The 20,503-nt window shown below is 42.3% G+C and overlaps 2 protein-coding genes across 2 annotated transcripts in view; one reads left to right on the top strand and one right to left on the bottom strand.

Annotated features, from left to right (window-relative positions):
* Positions 1-12,793, top strand: part of CCDC38 (coiled-coil domain containing 38) — a gene marked incomplete at both ends in the record, with an annotated part of 36,679 nt that extends 23,886 nt beyond the window's left edge. Inside the window, 6 exons of the mRNA XM_080935382.1 lie at positions 2,483-2,634; positions 4,478-4,613; positions 9,093-9,278; positions 10,071-10,276; positions 11,987-12,080; positions 12,683-12,793. Coding sequence (XP_080791508.1) covers positions 2,483-2,634; positions 4,478-4,613; positions 9,093-9,278; positions 10,071-10,276; positions 11,987-12,080; positions 12,683-12,793 — 885 coding nt within the window. The remainder of the gene's footprint in view (positions 1-2,482; positions 2,635-4,477; positions 4,614-9,092; positions 9,279-10,070; positions 10,277-11,986; positions 12,081-12,682) is intronic.
* Positions 12,794-13,708: 915 nt separating this feature from the next.
* On the bottom strand, positions 13,709-19,840 carry SNRPF (small nuclear ribonucleoprotein polypeptide F). Its single transcript, XM_080935320.1, has 4 exons — positions 19,730-19,840; positions 18,152-18,277; positions 14,339-14,403; positions 13,709-13,843 (listed from the first exon to the last, which is right to left on the bottom strand). The coding sequence occupies exons 1-4, from the start codon at positions 19,730-19,732 to the stop codon at positions 13,777-13,779; spliced, it is 261 nt and encodes an 86-aa protein (XP_080791446.1). The 5' UTR covers positions 19,733-19,840; the 3' UTR covers positions 13,709-13,776.
* Positions 19,841-20,503: the final 663 nt, after the last annotated feature.

Below are 20,503 nucleotides of genomic sequence, written 5' to 3'. Positions count from 1 at the left end.
CTGGGTGTATCCTGAAATTGCATGACATTTTATTTCCAGAAACAGGGCTTCACTGAACCTAGAGCTCACTGATTGTGGCTACTTAGCCAGATTAACCCCGGGAATCTCTAGCTCCTAAAACCACTGGGGTGGTGCAGGGTCGGGGGATTTGGGGGCCAGCTGCCACACTCACAGCCTTTCCATGTGTCCCTCACACTCTGATCCTCAACCTTGCACAGAAGTGCTCCAACCTCTGAGCTAGTCCAGGATTTATTTTCACCTTATTGGGTAGCAGAATCACAAATATTCCTCTCACAGAACACCCCATTACAGCTGCAATACTGATGGTGGCACTCACAGAGGATTGGAAGTGATTTTAAAGAGAAACAAAACAGCCCCACCAAGCTCCACCCATTATTACATGGGACATTTCTTATCCGGGTCACCCTGCTTTTAAACCTGTGTTCAAACACATGGTTGTCCAGCTTCACATTTTCGGTGTGCAGGACAGCATTGTTGACCATGCACACCCTGTTGTATAGCATCTTGCAAACCTGAAGCACTGGACCCATCTAATACCCCTCCTCCAATATCCAGCCCCTGGCAACCATCTAAGAGACTGGCTATTTAAATACATATTTAAATATTTAAATAAGCATCTTGTGCACTACTGGTCTTTTATGTGTGTGTGTGTGTGTATGTGTGTGTGTGTGTGTGTGTGTGTGACGGAGCTCTTTCACTTATGATAATAGTTCTCAAAGCTCATTTAGATTATACCACAATGGGGCTGGGAAGTGGGCAAATGAATCCAGGACTTGCCTTGTCTGGTAGTGTGAATAAGAATGGTTCCCATAGACTTGCTTGAATGCTTGGCCCATAAGAAGTGACACTATTAGGAGGTGTGTCCTTGTTGGAGTAAGAGTTGTCTTACTGGAGAAAGTGTATTAATGTGGGTGGGCTTTGAGGTCTTATAAACTGGCCAGTGTGCCTCAGTCTTTTTCTGATGCCTGCGGATCACGATGTAGAACTCTCAGCTCCTTCTCCAGCACCATGTCTGCCTGCACACTGCCATGCTTCTGCCATGATGATAATTGACTGAACCCCTGGAACTGTAAGCCAGCCCCAATTAAATGTTTGCCTTAAAAGAGTTGCCATGATCACGTTGTCTCTTCACAGAAATAAAGCCCTAAGTAAGACACCTTGCTTACTTAGGTATAAGGACCCAATTTCCAGACTCAGAACCCATTATTAAAAAAAAAAAAAAAAAAGTCAGGCACAGTGCTACAATGCTTTTAATCCTAACCCCTGGGAAGCAGAGACAGGCAGATCCCTGGGGGTTGCTGGACAGTCAGAAGGTCCTACTTGGTGAGTGTCAGGCCTGCCAAAGATTCTGCCCAGAGGGGGGGGGGCATGGGGAGGGAGAGGGGAAGAGAGAGAGAGAGAGAGAGAGAGAGAGAGAGAGAGAGAGAGAGAGAGAGAGAGAGAGAGAGAAGAAATAGGGAGGAAAAAGAAAGAGAAAAAAGGATGGCCAGTGTTTGAGAAACCACGATCAAAGTTCTACAATCCCCAACACTGGCATGTCTACACATAGCTTCGCACACATGTGCAGAACTACACAAATGTACTGTAGAATAGAATGTCTCTTTGACTGAATAATATTCCATTGTATGTGTATTGCACTTCCTTTATACACTTATCTATGAATATTTTGTTGCATGCGTCATGGTTGCTATAAATAATAATAATGAACACACGCATTTCATCTTTGAAAATGCTTACTTAAGGTAATACATATTCTTAAAAAGCCAAGATGTATCAAATAATTAGCTGTGAGAGGAAATGACCCCCCACCAGTCTCTTATCTTTTCCTCTCATCTCCCCCCTCCTTCCTGCCCTCCACTTCTCTTCTAATAAAGCCTTTCTCCCTTCTCCCTCACCTCTTTTCCTCTTTAATATCCATCATCTTTCCCCATACCCCAAATCATCTCTCTCCATTTACCATCTCACCCTGGGAACATGGTTCCTTTACAATTCTGCCTCCCTTGTACTCCAAACTGTTGTGTGGATTTAGGACATTTCCCAAAACATCTGTGTTGCAAGTGTGGTCCCCAGCTATTGCTGGGTGAGGGTGGGGGTCACCACTGCAGACCTCGTGACATCTGCAGAGAGGTGATGTCTTTGAGGATGGGGCCTAGCGGAAGGAAGTTAGGTCACTAGGGGTGTGCTCTTAAAAGGGAAGAGGACTCCTGGTGTCTTCCCTCTTTACCTCTTGGTTATAGTGAAGTGGCCATTATCATGTGATCCTGACACAGTGAACTCTGCTGGTATAAATCTACTCTAATTCCAGAGCAAAAACAAATAGTCCCTCCTTAAAAGTTGATTTTTCTCAAGTAGCTTACCACATGGGTGGAGATCTAATGAGTGACAGCTCCCTCCCCGTACTGTCTAGACAAGTCACAGGAGCATATCTGTGAGACACTTCTCCTCACTGTTGATTGATTAGATGCCAGAGATTTATTTCAAGGAGCCAGAGGAGTTACTGCAGGTCCTCACGGAGATGGAAGAGCAGAATCTCACCTTGGTCCAGTATTCCCAGGATGTGGATGAGAATCTTGAAGACGTCAACAAAAGAGAGAAATATATACAGGATAAGATGTGAGTGGGTTCCTCCTCTTCAACAGTTACTAACCAGAGACTGTATCCAACCACTCATGATGGCTCTTCTCCTGGTGTAGGCGGGGATTTAATTAATACTGATGTACATGATGGGTACAAAGGAAGAACTGACATCTGTAGAGGCTGGTTTGAGTTTAACTTTCCTCCCGCCTCCTCTCCCTCTTTGAAGCATCTTCCTAGCTGGAAGGGTTGAAATGGCGCCCTTTGCCTTCATTGGCTCCAGGATAGCTGTCGCTGGGCTACCTGTCACTACCTAGATTGAGGGGGTCATGAATCCATTTTCTGTGGGTGTGAATCTTAGCAAAGTGACTCTCTGTGATTTAAAGTGCTGTATCGTTCTATAATGTACCTATCAGCATAGCAGGCCCAGTCCAGAGGAGACCGAAGTCACAGGCCACCTCTGCCCAAGATTACAGTTTTAAGAAGAGCTTTCAATTATAAAGAATGAAGCTTTGTATCCATCTGTTTACAAAATGTGTAGGCTTGTTTGGAACAGTTGTCTGGGTCAGAAGATGGCAATCTTCTCAAGCAATTAGGTTAAACAACATTTAAACTTCAGAACCAATTAATTAGTTCAGAAGGCAAGGACCTGACACACAACCAGTGCTTCCTAGTTTCTTCATCCAGCCTGAGTGAGTGGTGGCCCAGCCGTGATCCTCCAGACAAGGATGGGCACCTTAGAAGGGAAAGGATCTATGTCCGAATCTTTCTCTGGAGGATTTTTTTCTTTTCAATGAGTACCTGAAGGCAAGCAAGGCAGGCATATCCATTTTTCCTGAACCAAGGATATTGTGGTGATCAGCCACATATGAGGACTCATACACTATAGCCACACAGCTTGGGGTTCCGAGGGCTACACACTGCTGGCTTTCTGTTTGGAGTCTTGAGGTGAACCACAATACCAGAGAAAGGGAAGAAGATGTGTTCTGATGGAAATTAACACTTGTCTGTAAGCTTTTATTTGCCTCACAGTGATGTGACTGCAGGCTTGAGGGATGCCTCTGGGGATAAAACAATTGTTGACCAAGCACGAAAACTTGAATTTGAATCCTGGAACCTACACAAAAGCCAGTCGCAGTAGTGCGCACCTGTAAGCCCAATGCTCCTACAATAGTAGGAAGAGACAAGAGACTGCCCAGAAGGCCATGGGCCAGACAGTCTAGCATTTGCCGAAACAGATCCCAGGCCACTGAGATGCTTCAATGGGTAAAGTGGCTGGTTGGCTGCCAAGATAGAGTTCAATTCATGGAATCAACACAGTACCAGAGAGAGCCAAGTCTTCCAAGCTGTTTGTGACTTCCACATAGGCCAAAGCATCCACCACTCCAACCACAACACACACACACACACACACACACACACACACACACACACACACAATTTTAGAAGAAGGAAAAACAGGAAGGCCTTTCTCAGACAAGGTGGAAAATGAGGATTGGTACCTGAGGTTGTTCTTTTGACCTGTGCACTTGCATGGTGAGGACAGGCCCCACTCACATGCACCCATTATCTCTCCTAGCTCCTCTTCTCTCTCCCTCTCTCCCACCCCTTCCTCTTTTTCTCACACCCTCCTCTTTCTCTCTTACTTTCTTTCCCTCCCTCTCTACTCCCCTCTCTCCCTTTTTCTCACCTTCCCCCCTCTCCCTCCCTCTCTCTCCGCCCCACCTCTAACACACCCTCGAGTTGCATGTTCTTCAGCTATGTTATCATATGCACTCCCTATGTGGCTGCTGGGTGCCAGGTGCTGACCTGTGTCCAGCAGAAGGGTTGAGTCCCTCAGCCTTGAGTTACAGACAAGGGTCCCCTTCTTCCTTTGCAACAGAAACAGCAACATCTCATTCCTGCTGGAGCACAAGCAGATGCTTAAGTTGAACTGTGAACGTGAGGAGGAGAAGGCTGCGGAGCTGGAGCTGAGGTCCAGGCTCTTCAGTTTTGGAGAATTCAATTCGGATGCTCAGGTACATTCTTGACCTGTGGTAACTTTGCTGTGTGTCCTGGTAATGATCTGGGCTCCCTGGGTGCTGAGCACTTGACCCAGAGAGAGTTATGGAAATTCATAAATTGTTGTCAGGGTATGGAAAAGCAGTGTGGATTCATTTTGCCAATATGAAAGAGTCAATTTCCTAGAGAGCAACCATTAGATTGACCTTGGGGTTCATGTGAAATGTTGTTCTATTTATTTCAAATGGCCCCTTTTTGTTGGTATGTGCTTGTGTGATATAGTTCACTGCCTTTAATTGTTTGGGTAGCAATTCATGTGCCCAGTGAGTAATAGAAGACGTAGTGAACCTACACACTTAACACTGAGGAAAACTGAGACTAGAATATGTGTCAACTTCTTTGGACCGAAATAGCTTGGCTTGTCTCCCAGCCTGTGACACATCCTAATACCCTTATTTTACCAACAGGGTTGTCTCTCCCAGTTGCAGGCAAAGCCCTATCTATATTCAGGGATCATCCTGACTTCTTGTGAGCTCAGTTCAGTGCTCCCTTGAGTGTTAGTGCTCAATAAATGTTTGTTGAATGAATAATGATCAGGTTAGTTTTCAGATCCAGAAGAAAGTCCAACGATCACTGGTTTCTTGAAAAAAAAAAAAAAAAAAACCTCAAGTGGAATGAGAATCCAAAGCCTCCACACTGGGGCTCACGTCACATTTATGGCTGTAAACTTGACTTGTAGACAGTGGTAGATTGAGGAATGGGCTGTGTTAGGAAACATGACCATCCTCCCTGCCTACACACAGGCAGGGTTACTAAAGGCAAAAGCTGTGGCAGGAAATGTGTTGATTGTAACAGCTCAGTTCTTTGTTTTTGCCTTTAATCAGCCATTTCTTTTAAACTATGGTACACTATACAATAACTTTGCCAGCTAACCATCCTGAGCATGCAATTCAATGGCATTAATGCCTTCACGTAGCATAGCTGTCACCACAGCCTATTTCCAGAACCTTTCCATCACTGCTTAAGCATAAAGTTGAACATCCTATTCATTTTTTGAACGTACAGTTTAGTGGTGTTAAAATACGTTCACTTCTTCTTCTTTTTTTTTTTTTTTTTTTTTTTGCAACCAATCTGTAGATGCCTTTCATCTTGTTTAAGAAGAGCTGCACATTCATTTAACACAAGCTCCGGGTCCCTTCACTGGTTAGCATCTGCTCCTTTGTCTCCAAGTTCGGCTCTTCTGCATGTGTCATACACATGGATTGGAGCAATGTGTGTCGTTTAATGTCCGGCTTGTGTCACAAAGCATAATGTTCTCTGGGTTCATTTACGCCATGGCGTGTATCGGAATTTTCTTGAATGATAATCCATTCTATGCACCGTACTTTGTTTGCTGTACTGATTGACATCCGTCTGATGGACATCTGTATTGTTTCTATTCAACTCTTAAATAATTCTGAAGCTCATCACCCTGTCAAATAAAAGATAAATTATCTTTGCTATCTAGTGGTATCCACACCACAACCAAACCACTTTAATGTCAGTTTTAGGGCAACTATGGGGCAGGGGGAGGTATCTTCAATACTTTTAAACATTGAGTCAACCAAGAGAAGGGAGAATCTAGTTAGTGAAAGGCTCAGGCTCAATGCCCAGAGAACAGAGGACTGACTTAAAAGTTCCTTAAGATTTCCATAAACTAACAATCACAAGTATAAATTTGCACAATTTGCAGGCACACTCTAGAGCATGGGGTTAATGACTTATGGTCTTCCAAGAATATGAAGTGTGGGATATGGAGGGAGAAAAATGGAAAAGATTACAAGTGTTTTGTTGGGCTGGAGAGATGTCTCAGCAGTTAAGAGCACTGACTGCTCTTCCAGAGGTCCTGAGTTCGATTCCGAGCAACCTCATGGTGGCTCACAACCATCTGTAATGGTATCTGATGCCCTCTTCTGGTGTGTCTGAAGACAGCTACAGGGTACTTGTATACACGAAGAAGTGTTTTGTTTTGAGGGTTGTTGTTAGGCAGAACCACATTATGCAAAGCTGGCTTCACACTCACTATGTAGCTGAGGATGACCTTGAAGCTCTCCTGCTCCTCCCTTTGAGGCTGGGATTACAAACACACACTACCATACCCAGTTTCATGCACTCTGGCTGCCTCACATGCATGCTAGACAAGCACTGACTCAGTGGTTAAGCCTTCCTAACGCTGCAGCCCTTTAATGCAGTCCCTCATGGTGTGGTGACCCCCAACCATACAGTTATTTCTGTTGCTACTTCATAACTGTAATTGTACTACCGTTTTGAATTGTAATAGAAAGAACTGATATGCAGGATATTGGATATGAGATCCCCATGAAAGGGTCACTCAGTCCCCCAAAGGGGTCCCAGGAGACCCCCCCCCAGGTTAAGAACCAGTACACTAAACCAGCTAAGCTGCACCCTCCCCAGGCCCACAGAAAAGTATATTCTTAGTTTTCCTGTTTCCTCAACCTATTTTCTTCAGATCTCAAAATATACAACACAACATCCTTTTTGAATAATAAAGGATGATGCCCCCTTGCTCTCCAGATTTATTGAGGACTATAAAGAACACTTACTTTTGGTATTTATAAATAATCTGGGAATTGAAGTGTATAACAATAAAATGAGTAGTTTTATTCTTTTAAAACCTCCACAAGCTGGACAGTGGTGGCACACACCATTAATCCCAACAGTTGGGCGGCAGAGGCAGGTGGATTTGCGAGTTAGAGGCCAGCCTAGTCTACAGTGACTTTCTAGGACAGCCAAGGCTACACAGGAAACCCTATCTTGAAAAACAAAAAACAAAAAAAAGAATCGAAAACCTCCACAATTATAAAGGTATTTAATTCCTTAAAATTTTCCCAATTCAATATTTTTAAAATAAAAATTTGAACTCCAGAACATTGTAACATGAAAAACATTATTCAAGTTTCTCTCCTGAGGAATCTCAAAGTGAAGCCAGCCTGCAGCAGGCCAGACAAGGGAATAAAAGACTCCTACAGGAGCCCCACCCAGTTTCCCTATCCTTCAGAGGTGATCTTCCTTCTGGCTTCTCGCCATCAACTAGCTTTGCTGTTTTGAACTTTATAAAGGGACTTATGCCCTCTAACAGCCTTTCCTCTCATGTTTATAGGATTCAACCTCGTGTTTTCAGCAATGATTTGCTTTCAGTGACTGTGGAATGAAATGTTGGCCCATGGTTGAGTTAGTTGAATGGCACTGTCTCTAGTTTTATGTGTGTGTATTGAAGGAGCTCACAAAGTTCGGTTGGGAACGTGTAGTCAGTACACCACAGAAAGAGACACGGGTTGGAAGTACTCCTGGGGAAGAACACATGACATCCGGACAACCCTCCAGTTTGACACACTGCTCTGGTCCCACCGGGTCCCGTTCACTGTTGACAGACACCTAAGTTACCCTGGTACCCAGTCTTGGGATCCATTTTCCTGCCCACTGGCCCCGGTGAACTCAGCCTGTGCCTGGGCCTCCAATTTGAGTAGCTCTGGTCTAAGCCTGCCCTCTAGTGGCAGTTCAAAGGCTCCATTTGCACATCTCTCAGGTCTCTAGTTGGCCTCATGATGGCTTTTTTTCTCTGCCTTTTGGTGGTTTTGAACCAGGAACTCATTCTCATAGTAAGCCATCTTCTTTCATTTCCTTCTCTTAGTCCGTAATCTGTCTGTGTCTTGTAGTTAGTTCCCTCTCCTGTTTGATGAGGGAAAAACACCGTCTAAAGTCTCCATCTCTCCATCCCCAACTCTGTTCAAGTCTCTTTCCATCAAAAAGGACTTGTTCCTACCAGTTTTTCTTAAAACAAGCATGAAATACTTGAAATTCCCATGCACATTAGGGCAAGATAATTTTTTCTTCTTTCTTCAAGCTAGGATTCCATTCTATAGCCCAGGTTGACCCACACTTACGTCAATCCCCGTCCCAGCCCATGGGCTAGGATTAGACATAAGCCACATCTTCTACCAAGATGAGGATTCTGTTTTTTCTTTTTAATATGCAGTGCTGCCCCCTTGGTGAGGGTATTTCCACTTTTTCCCTTTTTTATATTTGTCTGCCTTTTAGCTGTCTCCAAGGTCTCTAAGAAGAAATATGGAGGTCTATAAATAGGAAACAAAGTAAGTGCCTTGTTAGAGGAGACTTCATGGCAAGTTTATGATTTTCTTTTGTATTGTTTTATATTTCCCTAAGTTTTTTTTAAGGACTGTTCTTCTAATGTAAATGAAAATAAAGTAAGTATTTAGACGGTGAGAAACTAGCTTTGTAATACACAGGCTCTTTGGAACATCTGTCAAAGCAAGAAGTGGGAGCGGCGAGATGCTGGAAGTGGCAGACCTTGGCTTTAAGTGATAGTGGCTGTGAGGCCGTCATGTTTCCAGGATGGGTCTCCCCACCGGAGGGAGTCACATCAGCCCTGGGTGTGTTTTTCTTGACTTTATGGTGATTCTCATCTTCTTGAGCAGAAGCAGGCAACCATGAGGCAGACTCCTACATGGAAATCGATTTACTTTGCTGAGAAGTTTATTGAGTTCCTCTTGACGAATATCAGACAGCCAATGGCGATAACGGATGACCCCTTTCATCTCCCGGGTTACATTATCTACCAGCTCAAGAGACTGCAAAATCAAGTAAAACATCAAAGTGGCGAGGTACAGGGATTGTCGGACTTCGGCCTACGTTTTCTTTAGATCAGACTTACAGCATGGCTTCCCTGTGGAGATCTCAAAAATTAAACTCCTAAAGGGCTGTTTGGTCAGCCTAGGCATCTGTTTGCTTATACACACATTTCTCTGAAAGAAAGCATTCATTTATTCAGCAAACATTTATTAAGTGTGTAGCTATGTGCAAGGTACTGTTTTAGGTGTGCAAACATAAGCAGTAGTCCCTTCAGTCCCCACTCAAGAAGGGGACTGGGCACATATGTAAATACCTATCCAGCAGCAATATAGGCTTTTGGTGAGTATAGTACAACAATAAAAATGGGGAGGGGGCACACATTATGCCATTGGTGGTGTAAAGTGAAATATGTATATTGTCTGTACTTGGAACATTTAGGGAATCTGGTCAACAAGAAATATTCAAGCCAAAAGATACTATCTTATAATTACTTTTATACACATACTTGTATATACTGTATATATTTTAACATAAGCCAAGGTGTTACTGTAATAATGATCTTACTATAAATCACAACACAACTATCCCCTGCTACCTGTTCTGATTTGTCTTTGAAATATTTACAGAGCAGGTGGGGTGTAGCCCAGTGGTAGAACATTTGCTTACAATGCATTAGGTCCTGGGTTCTATTCCCAGCACTAGATGATGGTGACAGTACTTAAAAAGCTTTCCTCTTATAACAGTAGAATGGAAATTTACATTTACTGACAGTGAGACATCATATAGTGATGGAACATTTTCTGCTTTTTTTTTCTGGTGCTCAGGAAAAGCTGATAAATTCACTTAGTAGAAAGATTAATCAAGTATACAGAGTCTGCATCGGAGATGCTGATGTTGGCAGCCTGAATGCAGTTCAAAAACTGGTCAAAGTAGAGTCTCGCCTGGTGGAGCTAAGCGATCTCATTGAAACTATTCCCAAAGAAAATGTGGAGGCAATTGAAAGGATCAAACAGAAGGAGCGACGGCAAAAGTACGTGACAGTCTCCTCAGTGTCAAGTGGCTGGTTTGCATAAATCCCACTGTCCGCTATCTCTACCTGGCAAGCATTGCAGAACAGGGATGCAGTGGAGTCAACTCCACTCTGCTCTCCCACAGAATGTTCTTAGGAAATAAGTGTTACTGTAGGTAATGAGCACCGTGACCCAGAGGAGCTGGGTAAATACTGTTTACCAGAGACAAGTGACCTAATTAGGATGGCTGTAAGGAAAGGAAGGGGTACCAAGTCATATGAACCTTTCTTAAGGGCTGTCCTGTGAAGGAACTGCACTGTGGTGAAGAGTCTGTCCTTAGATGACCACGGGTAACTTGGTCTATAAAGGAATAGCAAGACTGTGACGTCTAGCTGGCACACCCCCCCAAACCCCCATTTATCTCCACAGACCTCACATGACTGTCATCCCTGAACCTCACCCATGCAGATTTCTACGAGTGAGTGAAGATCTTTATAGGCATTTGTTTGGAATGATTATCACCACGACACGGTTGCTACTCCTCCATGACAATGTGAAAAGTGACGTTCATGTTCTAGCAAAGGCAGCTATAGAGGCAGATGAGTACTGTGGCTCCAGGCTTGAGCATGAAGCCTGCTTGGTGCCTTTTAGCCACAACTACTGTAACCCATACGGGAGGAATCACCTGTCTAGTCTATTTTTAGTATGTTAAAAAAAAAAGTCACAAGATATGATAATTACTTCATAAGAATATGTATCAAATTAACAATATAAAATGATCGAGTATGCTTGAAAGATCCTAGTCATTAATACTTTACATTACTGATGCACGGAGGGTATTATTTATCACATGTAAAACAGAAGGAAACTTAGACAGCTCTTACAGAACATCAAGCAGACTTATCTAAGCAGAGAAGACTCCTTTCAAATGCCTCAGGTTTCTCACAGTACCAGGCAGTGCAATTACAATTTGTTTTCAACAGTAATATGCATCTAGTTCCAGTCTTCAAGAGAACCTTTTTTTTTCCTGTGGTTTAGAGCAGTGGTTCTAACCCTTTCTAATGATTCAAGCCTTTATAGTTCTTCACATTGTAGTGACCCCAACCACAAAATTATCTTCATTGCTACACTATGACTGATTTTGTTAGTAATGAGAAATGTAAATATCTGATATGATGCAGGACATCTGATATGTGACCCCTGTGAGACTATAAAGAGGTCCTAACTCATACTGCTTGGTTTAATGGTACCTAACAAGGCACCAAGTTCTGCACAAAAAGGGTTCAGGAGACACTCCCATTCCCTGAAAACACTGGATGTAGCTACACAGGCCCATAAGAGTTACTCACTGCCTCATCTGAGCCAATGCTTACACTAAACGGCAGAAATGGCTTGTACTGGTCTTAAATTGAAGACATCATTCAAAATGATCTGGGTGGTTTGTGGCAATACATTAGGGTGATGTACACACTTCCCTTAAAGAAACTTAAAAGGGAGGTCAAGGAGGCTTGGAGCTAAAGCGGTTATGGTATAGAAAGTGCTTCAGTGGAAACTGAAGGAACAGGTCTCTCCAAAATGTTGAAATCAAATGTCTTACCATTGCCTGAATATTCAAAGCTATCGTCATGGAAATCTTCTATTTGGATAGTTCACTTCCAAACAACAACGATGTACATGTTTCACTCTTGATGATTATAGAACTTCTTAACTTTCCTCTTCACCTTTAACAGGCTGCGTGAAGAGAAGATGAGAGAAAAGCAGAGGCACCAGGAGGAGCGGCTAAAAGCTGCTCTGGAAAGAGCGGTGGCACAACCCAAGAAGAAGGTTTGTCTTCTACATATCAGGTCCCTGTTCCAACCCCACATGAGAACTGTCCCCCCAATCGGCCATGTCCGTGCTGAGGCTCTCATGACTATGGTACTTCCCTTATCCACATGCCTAAGTTACACAAACTTCACCTGGCACTGCAAAACACAGCAAAGGGAGGACCCAATCCCTCCAGAAAAGGGACAGGTACTAACATGTTTCTTAACCCTTGTGATGCAAATGCTTCCAACAACCAAGAACAGATGCTTAAGATGCTTTTCTCAAAATTGTCTCAACAAAGCACCAAGTAACCATGGAAGAAAACCCAGGTGCAGCACCGAGGAATGCAATGTTAGCATCACTGCTTTCTGGGGCAGCTATATTTGAGCCACATGCTACTTAGTGACTTTCTGTCAATCTCTCCACTGACCATAAAAGCTAGCTGTTGCCTCCTCTATATGCACAACTGTGCAAGCATACAGGTCATTCCAATCCCCCATCTGTATTTACTAGTTTAAAACATTCGGTTCCTAAAAAAAAACTCAAGTAAATAATGACATTATACAAACTGTGAAAAAAAAGTTATGCTAAAGAAAATTATTTTGTTTTTCTCATTTCAGATGGGAAGACGACTTATCTACCGTTCGAAACCTCAATCTGCTAGCAAGCACGAACTACTTTTAGTTGCTGACACAAGATCAAAATCTGTAGAGGAAGAGTATTTTTTTTAGTTGAATAGGATCATGAAGATACTTTATCAGCAAATGTATTACGAGGATGTTGTCTTTCAGTGATGCAATACTGTCCTAACAAATTCCAGGAACGCAGTAGACCTTCATCTTACAGGAGTAGGAATGGCAACTGTTTTCTGCTGAAACTCTTTATTACTCATTAGTACCACTCCATGAGCTAAGCAATACTGTACTTTAGGTTGTCCCTGTTGGAGACATATCCAAAGTCAATTTACTGATATGACACTAAGCGGGACTTAGGTAGAATGGCTTCCCTCAAAGCATAAGAATTTTAATCATATTTTCTAAAGCAATAAAGAAGCTCACAGATTTGAATATACATTTTGAAAATGTATTATTCTTAAAACAACTGGACAGGTTTAAAACTTACAGACTATGGTCTCAAAACAATCACGAGATTGGTTTTATTTTACATTAAGCTCTGAAAACCTTATCAGAAAACTTTTAAGTGAACAAAACCACACACCTTCAGCCTAAATATCAATTTGTATTGTGCTCTCTTTGTAATTATTTCCATTTTCATGTTTTGACTTAGCTAAAATAGATACATTATTTACTCTATATCAACATAGAAATAACATAATTTATTAACACAACATATATTAATACTAAGAAAATGTTTAACTTTATGCATGTTCAAAGCAGTTTGGAAACCTTAAAAACACAGCTACTTTTAAGGTCTCAGTTAATATAATTACAAGGGTTAAAACTCACCTTAAGAAAAATTCTAAAGCATAGCCATCCTTTATAGAAATAAACAAATAAACCAGCGGCGGGATTATAAAACAGCGTCCCCTTGAGTGAAACTGGGTGGTTTTCAAACATTAGTTCTAAGAATTATCCATCCACTGTTTCCACATGTGTGCTCTGCATACAAACAGTCCACAAGTCAAGTTGGAAAAAACCCAAATCTTTATTGTATAGAAATACATATATATATATAAAAAAAATCCCCCAAGATGCTATTCTCTCATTTCCCCATCTTCCTCCTCCTCTTCAACGCCTCTGATGTAGAGGACATTATTACACCTGTAACAGAAAAAAGTCCATTCTGAGCTGCACTCGGAACTCACACATGATCAAATCATCACTGCTCCATTCAGACTGGACACTGAACTCACAGCGCGCTGCTCATCCTGTTAGTCCTATACAGATGTTTTAAAAGCACACCACACAGATTTTTTACCACCATCACCGTTTTATCTCTACAACTTAGAACGTAGGTGGTTACCGATGCTAGACAATGAATGTCAGCTGACTCAACTAAAATTCAGACCTAAGTTCCTGTAACCCAGGACACCGAAACAGGCTACATCTGAGAGCCAGGAAATGCAGATCAACAGCTGGAAAACAAACTGAGATCTTTCAATGTTAGTAATTTCAAAGGCTTCTGAAGTCTAGTTGTAGAGTACTGTTAAATGTTGTGTTTTTTTAAGTAATCACCCAAACGAAAGGACTAATTTATTTCAGCAGATATTTCTGAGGTTTTTAGTAACTCCTTTCACACACATATGAGTCTGTTACCTTATTAGAACTTCACCCAGATGTCCAGACAACGCCCCATCTATGTATTCTTCTGTATTTGCAAGCTTTAGACAGAAAGAAAGATATTAGTCTAAGTGCACAGGAGGGAAGTGTGCAGCATCCCTACTCGTGAGAACCCAGTAACAGACCACTCCACACCAACAACTCAAGCTTATCCGTAAATATATTACAAATTAGCTTTCTATCACTCTTGTATCTTTGGATTTCATATATTCATTAACACATGCATGGGTATAGAACTAATGTATAATAAAGCTTGTTTCAAAGTTGTTAAGCCTTTTAGATGTTATTTCTATTTGATATAGAAGTATCTTGAAGAAGAAAGAGTAAGTTATAATTCTTAAATTGTCTGAAAATTTAGCTCCAAAGAACCAGACATTAACTATTCATAGAGCAAAACACTATTAATCATATTAACTTATTCAAATGGGCGCACAAAAGCTATGGATAAAACATATTAGCCAACATCCAAACCAAAAAAACCTAAGATTAAAAAAAAAATCCCATGTATCAACAGGGGTGGGGTGGGGGAGATCAAAAATGATCTTAAGGGTTACTTTGGTGAACTCTATTCTAATTTTAAATTAAAAATCTTTAGCTATCATTCTTGCAACTAAAAATATCTCTACCAGTGCCATATGGGGTCACCAAAGGCAAAAGAGAAGGAAGCATCTTTTATAAACAGGTAGTGGACAAGAAAAAGAAATAGGTAGATGTAGCTGTTATAAAGCATTTAAGATATGCGAGCTGTTATTTTTCTGCAGGAAAACAAAGCAATCAGAGAACATGTCACTAGACAAATGTTTGTGAGCTTATTTTGTATATAATTCCTATAAGAAGTATACATACATACATACCTACATACATATTCTTGAGAAAGGGTTTCTTTGTATAGTTCTGACTGTCCTAGACCAGGAGGCTGACTTTGAACTCAGGAGATTCGCCTGCCCCTGCTCCTGATTGCTGGGATTAATGGTATGCATCACCAGCAGACATAAGTAATTATTTCTGACATGTCCCTAACACTTAAATGGCTTCTCAGTTTTATCTACACTAATGCCCCAAAGCTTAGCACTTACTGCTGAAAGGCTCTCAGTGACTGCCATTCCAAACCTACTCTGGCCTTCATGCTGTACCTCAAACAACCAAGCACAACCCCATGGACAGAAGCGCTGCATCTGCTGTTTCTTCCAATGGAGATGATTTTGTCCCAGATGCCTCTTGGGAGACTAGGCTGCTCAGCACCACATACTCGTCACCCGAGTTTTGCTTTACTGTCATACTGTGCATCATCCCCAATTACCTGTGGTCCATGACCATCTCACATCACTGAAACAAGCTCAGGGATATGTTATTCTGCTCACTGTCACGTTCATGTACCAAACAGACATCAATACAGTTCAGCTGTTCGAGCAACTCAGAAACTGGCTCACTCAGAAATACATTTTGTACCTCAGCTTCGCTACATTAACTGCAAGATCAATTATTAGGTGGTTTACTTTTTTCATCAAGGTCTCATGTATTCCAGGCTGACTTGCAACTCCCTGTGAAGTGAGGATAGTGTTCTCATTTCTGATCTATCACCAGAATGATAGAATCACAAGCTTTCATCACCACACCAAGTCAAGGGGGGATGGAACAAAACTTACATCACACATTCTGTGGTTTTCAATGCACTCACAAAACTGAACTCTCATCTAATTCCACAGTATTTTTACCACCACAGGCATACTTTCGTACTATAGCTTTTGTAAATAACTTGTACTTGTTTCAAGAATTTTCCAGACTAAATCTCTCAGTATTTGCGTTAGCTTGATTTCTGATCTATCTACCTAAGTAACCTTTAAAACACGGGCAGAAACTACAATTAGATAGACAGACAGACAGACACACACACACACACAAATTAAAAACAAGCAAAGTGGCACATGCCTTTAATCCTAACACTTAGGAAGTAGAGGTTGGCAGATCTCTGAGTTAGGCCAGCTTGGACTACACAGCATTTTCTAGAGACCTTGTCTTAAAAAATACAAGTAAATAAATAAATATAAAAATAGGTGAAGGATGTGAATAACAATTTCTCCAAATATGGTAAGCACATATTAAATACACAAAAAGATGTTCAATGTCACTGGGGAAATGCAGACCAAAAGGAGATACTACTTAAGATCCAGGAGAGTAATATTTATACATTAAAAAGAGGAACCTCAAAGAAAACAAGTGTTAGATGTGAACAAACTCAACTCTTGGGTACCAGAATCAAAACCATATAGCTGCTATGTAAAACAATATGACCACTATTCAAAACAATAAATGAATCAGCAGTATGATTTCAGTGTATGTATGCCAAAGAGTTAAAAGTAGACTTAGGGAAAAAAATGCGTGTTAGAGGCTGGAGATTTAGCCACAGGTTAAGAGCACTCGTTTCTTTTTCAAAAGACCCTGGATTCAGTTCCCAGAACCCACATGGTGCCCATGATATCTTTAACTTCAGTTCCAGGGTGTTGAATGCCTTTTTCTGACTTTGGTGAGCACCAGGTATACACATGGAACACTGACATACTTGTTGGCAAGACATTCATAAAATAAAATGAAAACCTAGAAATAACGGGTTGAATGTATCTCAGTGGTAGACTGCTTTCATAGCATGTACAAAGCTCTGGACTTGGTCTCTAAAAGTTAAGAAACTGGACAGAGAGAGGCTGGAGAGATGGCTCAGCAGTTAAGAGCACTGACTGTTCTTCTAGAGTTCAGTTCTCAGCAACCACATGGTGGCTTACAACTATCTGTAATGGAATCTGATGTCCTCTTCTGGTGTGTCTGAAGAAAGTGACAGTGTACCCACATACATAAAATGTTAGAAACAAAACAAAACCTGAACAGACTAAAATGCAGTATAGCCATATAATGGAATATTACTCAGTCCTAAAAAGCAGTAATGTCTGATACTTTTGAATCCTGAAGTCATAATCAAACCAGACAAAAGGACAAAAGCCTATCCCAAGGTGTTCATGGGGGTTTGTTACAGGGCCTCTCAGAGGACAAGGGTGTTGGAGCTCCTTGTCTCACCCAGCTGAGTATCTGCACATAACCTAATGTCCTTCACCTAACCTCTAGACTAATTACCAGTACTGTGGGGAAACAGAAGGACTGTGTATCTTGTGCACAGATACAATTTTTTTTAAGAATTTCTGATCTGAGGTTAGCTGAATCTATAATACATTTCACTTCCACGAGGCACCAAGAATAGACGACTTCAGAGGACAGACCACTCTTAAGTGTGGGTCTGGATTACAGGTGGTCCAGGTAATAGGGAAGTGTGTTAATGGGTACAGAGTCCCACTTGTGAGTACTAACGCCACTGCATTGCAGTGCCAGTCTCCCACAGACATGTTTTAGGCTATTCTTTACTACAAAGAAAAAGACTGGCTGAATCATTTAAAGAAACTATGTAAGAGACATAGTCAATTTGTTTGATCTGTTTGTTCCATAGAAAAATCCTTTTAGTAAATTACATTCAATGGATTTAAAATTCATTGAAGCACTTAGTTTTCCTTTCTGGTATTAGAGACCAAATGCCAAAGCTCTTTTCTCTCTGGCTGCCATCATAAAGTTGATGACTGAGTTCAGGTGTAAGTATTGCTAAGAACACCCTCCCTGGTTCACACTTTAATCTTGACTCCGCTTTGTCAACTTAACTGTGTGTGCTCTCACCAGTCACAGTGAACCACTGAGGAGTAAGGTAACACAGGAGAAGAGGCCCCTCACCTATATTCCTCCTCCTTAACTTACCTGCATGTTCATGTAGCCATCAACCGAGACCAGGTAGCCCTTGTACTCCATGCCCCACTTGAGTTTCACCATTACTGGCTTTCCTGTCAGTCCATTGAGAAAAGGCTTGGGATTGAGGGGTAAACTCTGTATAAAAATCAAAAAGCATCATTTAATAATTTCTGCTTAGCTCGGCTTCTACCACCCACTCTCTACTGAAATACCAATCAAGGCTTTATGACATCTACACAAGGTAAACTGATTCACTGTCACCCTTTAATTTGTTGGAGAGTGTCTGAGAGAAACCTAAATACCCATTTAGTCAACTTCATAGTCCACTGATGGAAACAAAAATATGAATTATGCAATTAAGTATTGAGTGACAGATGGGGGTGGGGCAAGTGTGTAGCACAATGGCAGTACACTGGCCTGGGATGCTTAAGTCACTGGTTCGATCTCAAGCACTGGCAAAAGGACAAAAGCCTGGAATACCCCCACCACACTCACCATCCAAGCTCTAAAGGAATAAAGGTAAAGGCACAAGGTGATCTCTGCAGACATAAAACACAATTCAGTGTCGTCGGAAACAGGATCTCTTAATGCAATCCTATCAAGTTTATTCTGCAAGGATTCCCTTTAAATTCATAACCTTCCCACACCCCAATCTACTCACACACCATCCTAAAGCATCTTGGAGGGCACAGGGTCTAAATGAATAGCCTATTTACACTGCCTATAATTTATCACCCACAAAGCAACTATTTTTAAAGCACTGATCAAGTCATGTAGTTATCTTGACGTAAAGGGATGCTCCCATGGTTTCTACAGGTAACTACACCTGACACATCCTCATACTTCCTAACAGGTGTTGAGGTCCCAGGCTTATTTCAAAACCACCATTCTTGCAAGCAGCGCTTAATTTTTGTCAATTTTAACTAGTCAAACCTTTCTAGCTAGATCTCATGCGCAAAATACTCTTCCACCTGCTCATCACTGGGATTTCTGGTTAAATGCTAACTTCTGGAGAGGGGCGCTCCTCCACAGTGTTGTAACTCATCAATGCGCCTCTGGGAGCATCCTGTCAGCTTCCTGTTTAGCAGTCATCGCTACTTGTAATTGCTTATTTTTGTTATTATTTGACTGCTGCCTACCTCCCTCACCTGAGAAAAAGAAGAGTCTACATTAGCACCCCCCCCCCATCTTCCTGGCGCCTAAGAACAGTCAAGTATTAAATGAATGGAAGGGGAGGCTGGGCTTTCTGGTCCAGAGGACAATCTGCTAGGATTGTCAACATCAAGGAATGAAGGCGCACTGTGGAGCGTGCTAAGTAGAAAATGAAAACTCGCTTCCGTTTACCTCTACCCTGTGTCCCCAAACTAGGCTACACTTTAGGTTCTGGGACAAACAAAACGGGGAAAGACAGATGGGGAATGTCGGGGAGGGGAAGGGCTCAAATGCACGCGCCGCAAGGCCTCCGAAACAGAGAAGGAGCGAGCGGCTGGCCGCGCGGCGCCTCATGTGGATGAATGGAAGGCGCAGCGGGCCGCAGTCCCCGCGAGGCCGCCGGTGTTCTAGCCCCGCAGTGCTCATCCTCCTTACCATCGCGAACACCCGCGAGCGCTGCACCCCACTAGCCGCCGACCCCGCCGCTGCCCGCCCCTCGTGACTGGAGCAGCTGCCGATACACCGAACGGACCGGCGCAAAGAGAAATGGCCGCCAAAAGGCGGCGTGACCTTTCACCTCCCGCCTCGTTGTCTCGGCTTCTGTGATTGGTTACCAAAGATGTGCTTGATGATTGGAGGAGATGGAGGTACTGTCTCTTAGCAACCAGAGGTAAGGCGCGAGTTTGATGTCTTCTGCATACGTGCGAAAAGCAAGCATTTGAGCGACTGACCCCGGGATTTCTTTGCTTAAGGACCAGGAGAAGCTAAGTACTCTGCAAAGCAGACATGGTTTTATTGGCTAATAAAGGTTTAGGAAGTCCTTCAGCTGAGAGAACGAGATCGGGTTCTGGAGGTCTCTGCTCTTCCTCCCATAGATCCAGCACTTGGGAAGCACCTCTGGCATGGTCACCTTTTACAGGACTGTTCTTTATTCTAGAATGTCCACTTTCCGGTTTTTAAAGGAACCCTGGGAAGCAGGACTACGTGAGTGCTAGTGAAAAGCATCCAAGTGGGTCTTTACAAAAGTTGAAACGGGTCAAGTTGAGTCTGGGATTCTGTGGTGGCCTCTTGTCGTTCTGATGTCTAAGCATTCCCTGAACCAGAGGCCAGGGGAGGTCCTTTTACATGTGTTTGTAAGTAAGGATGTGGGAAATTATTGACCCCATCAAGGGTTAATCTCTCTGATGGGAAGATATCGATCAGAATCTC

This window comes from Micromys minutus, assembly GCF_963924665.1.
Source record: "Micromys minutus genome assembly, chromosome: 22".
NCBI lineage: Eukaryota > Metazoa > Chordata > Mammalia > Rodentia > Muridae > Micromys > Micromys minutus.
The sequence above is the reverse complement of the archived record's forward strand: the minus strand, read 5'-3'. Positions and strand labels throughout refer to the sequence as shown.

Bases quoted from the DNA above. Each gene is read 5' to 3' on its own strand.
- SNRPF (XM_080935320.1), bottom strand. The intron at 14,404-18,151 runs GTAAGTTAAGGA...TTCTGTCTAAAG, and splicing joins ATGGCTACATGAACATGCAG to CTTGCAAATACAGAAGAATA. The intron at 13,844-14,338 runs GTAACAGACTCA...TTTCTGTTACAG, and splicing joins CTGGGTGAAGTTCTAATAAG to GTGTAATAATGTCCTCTACA.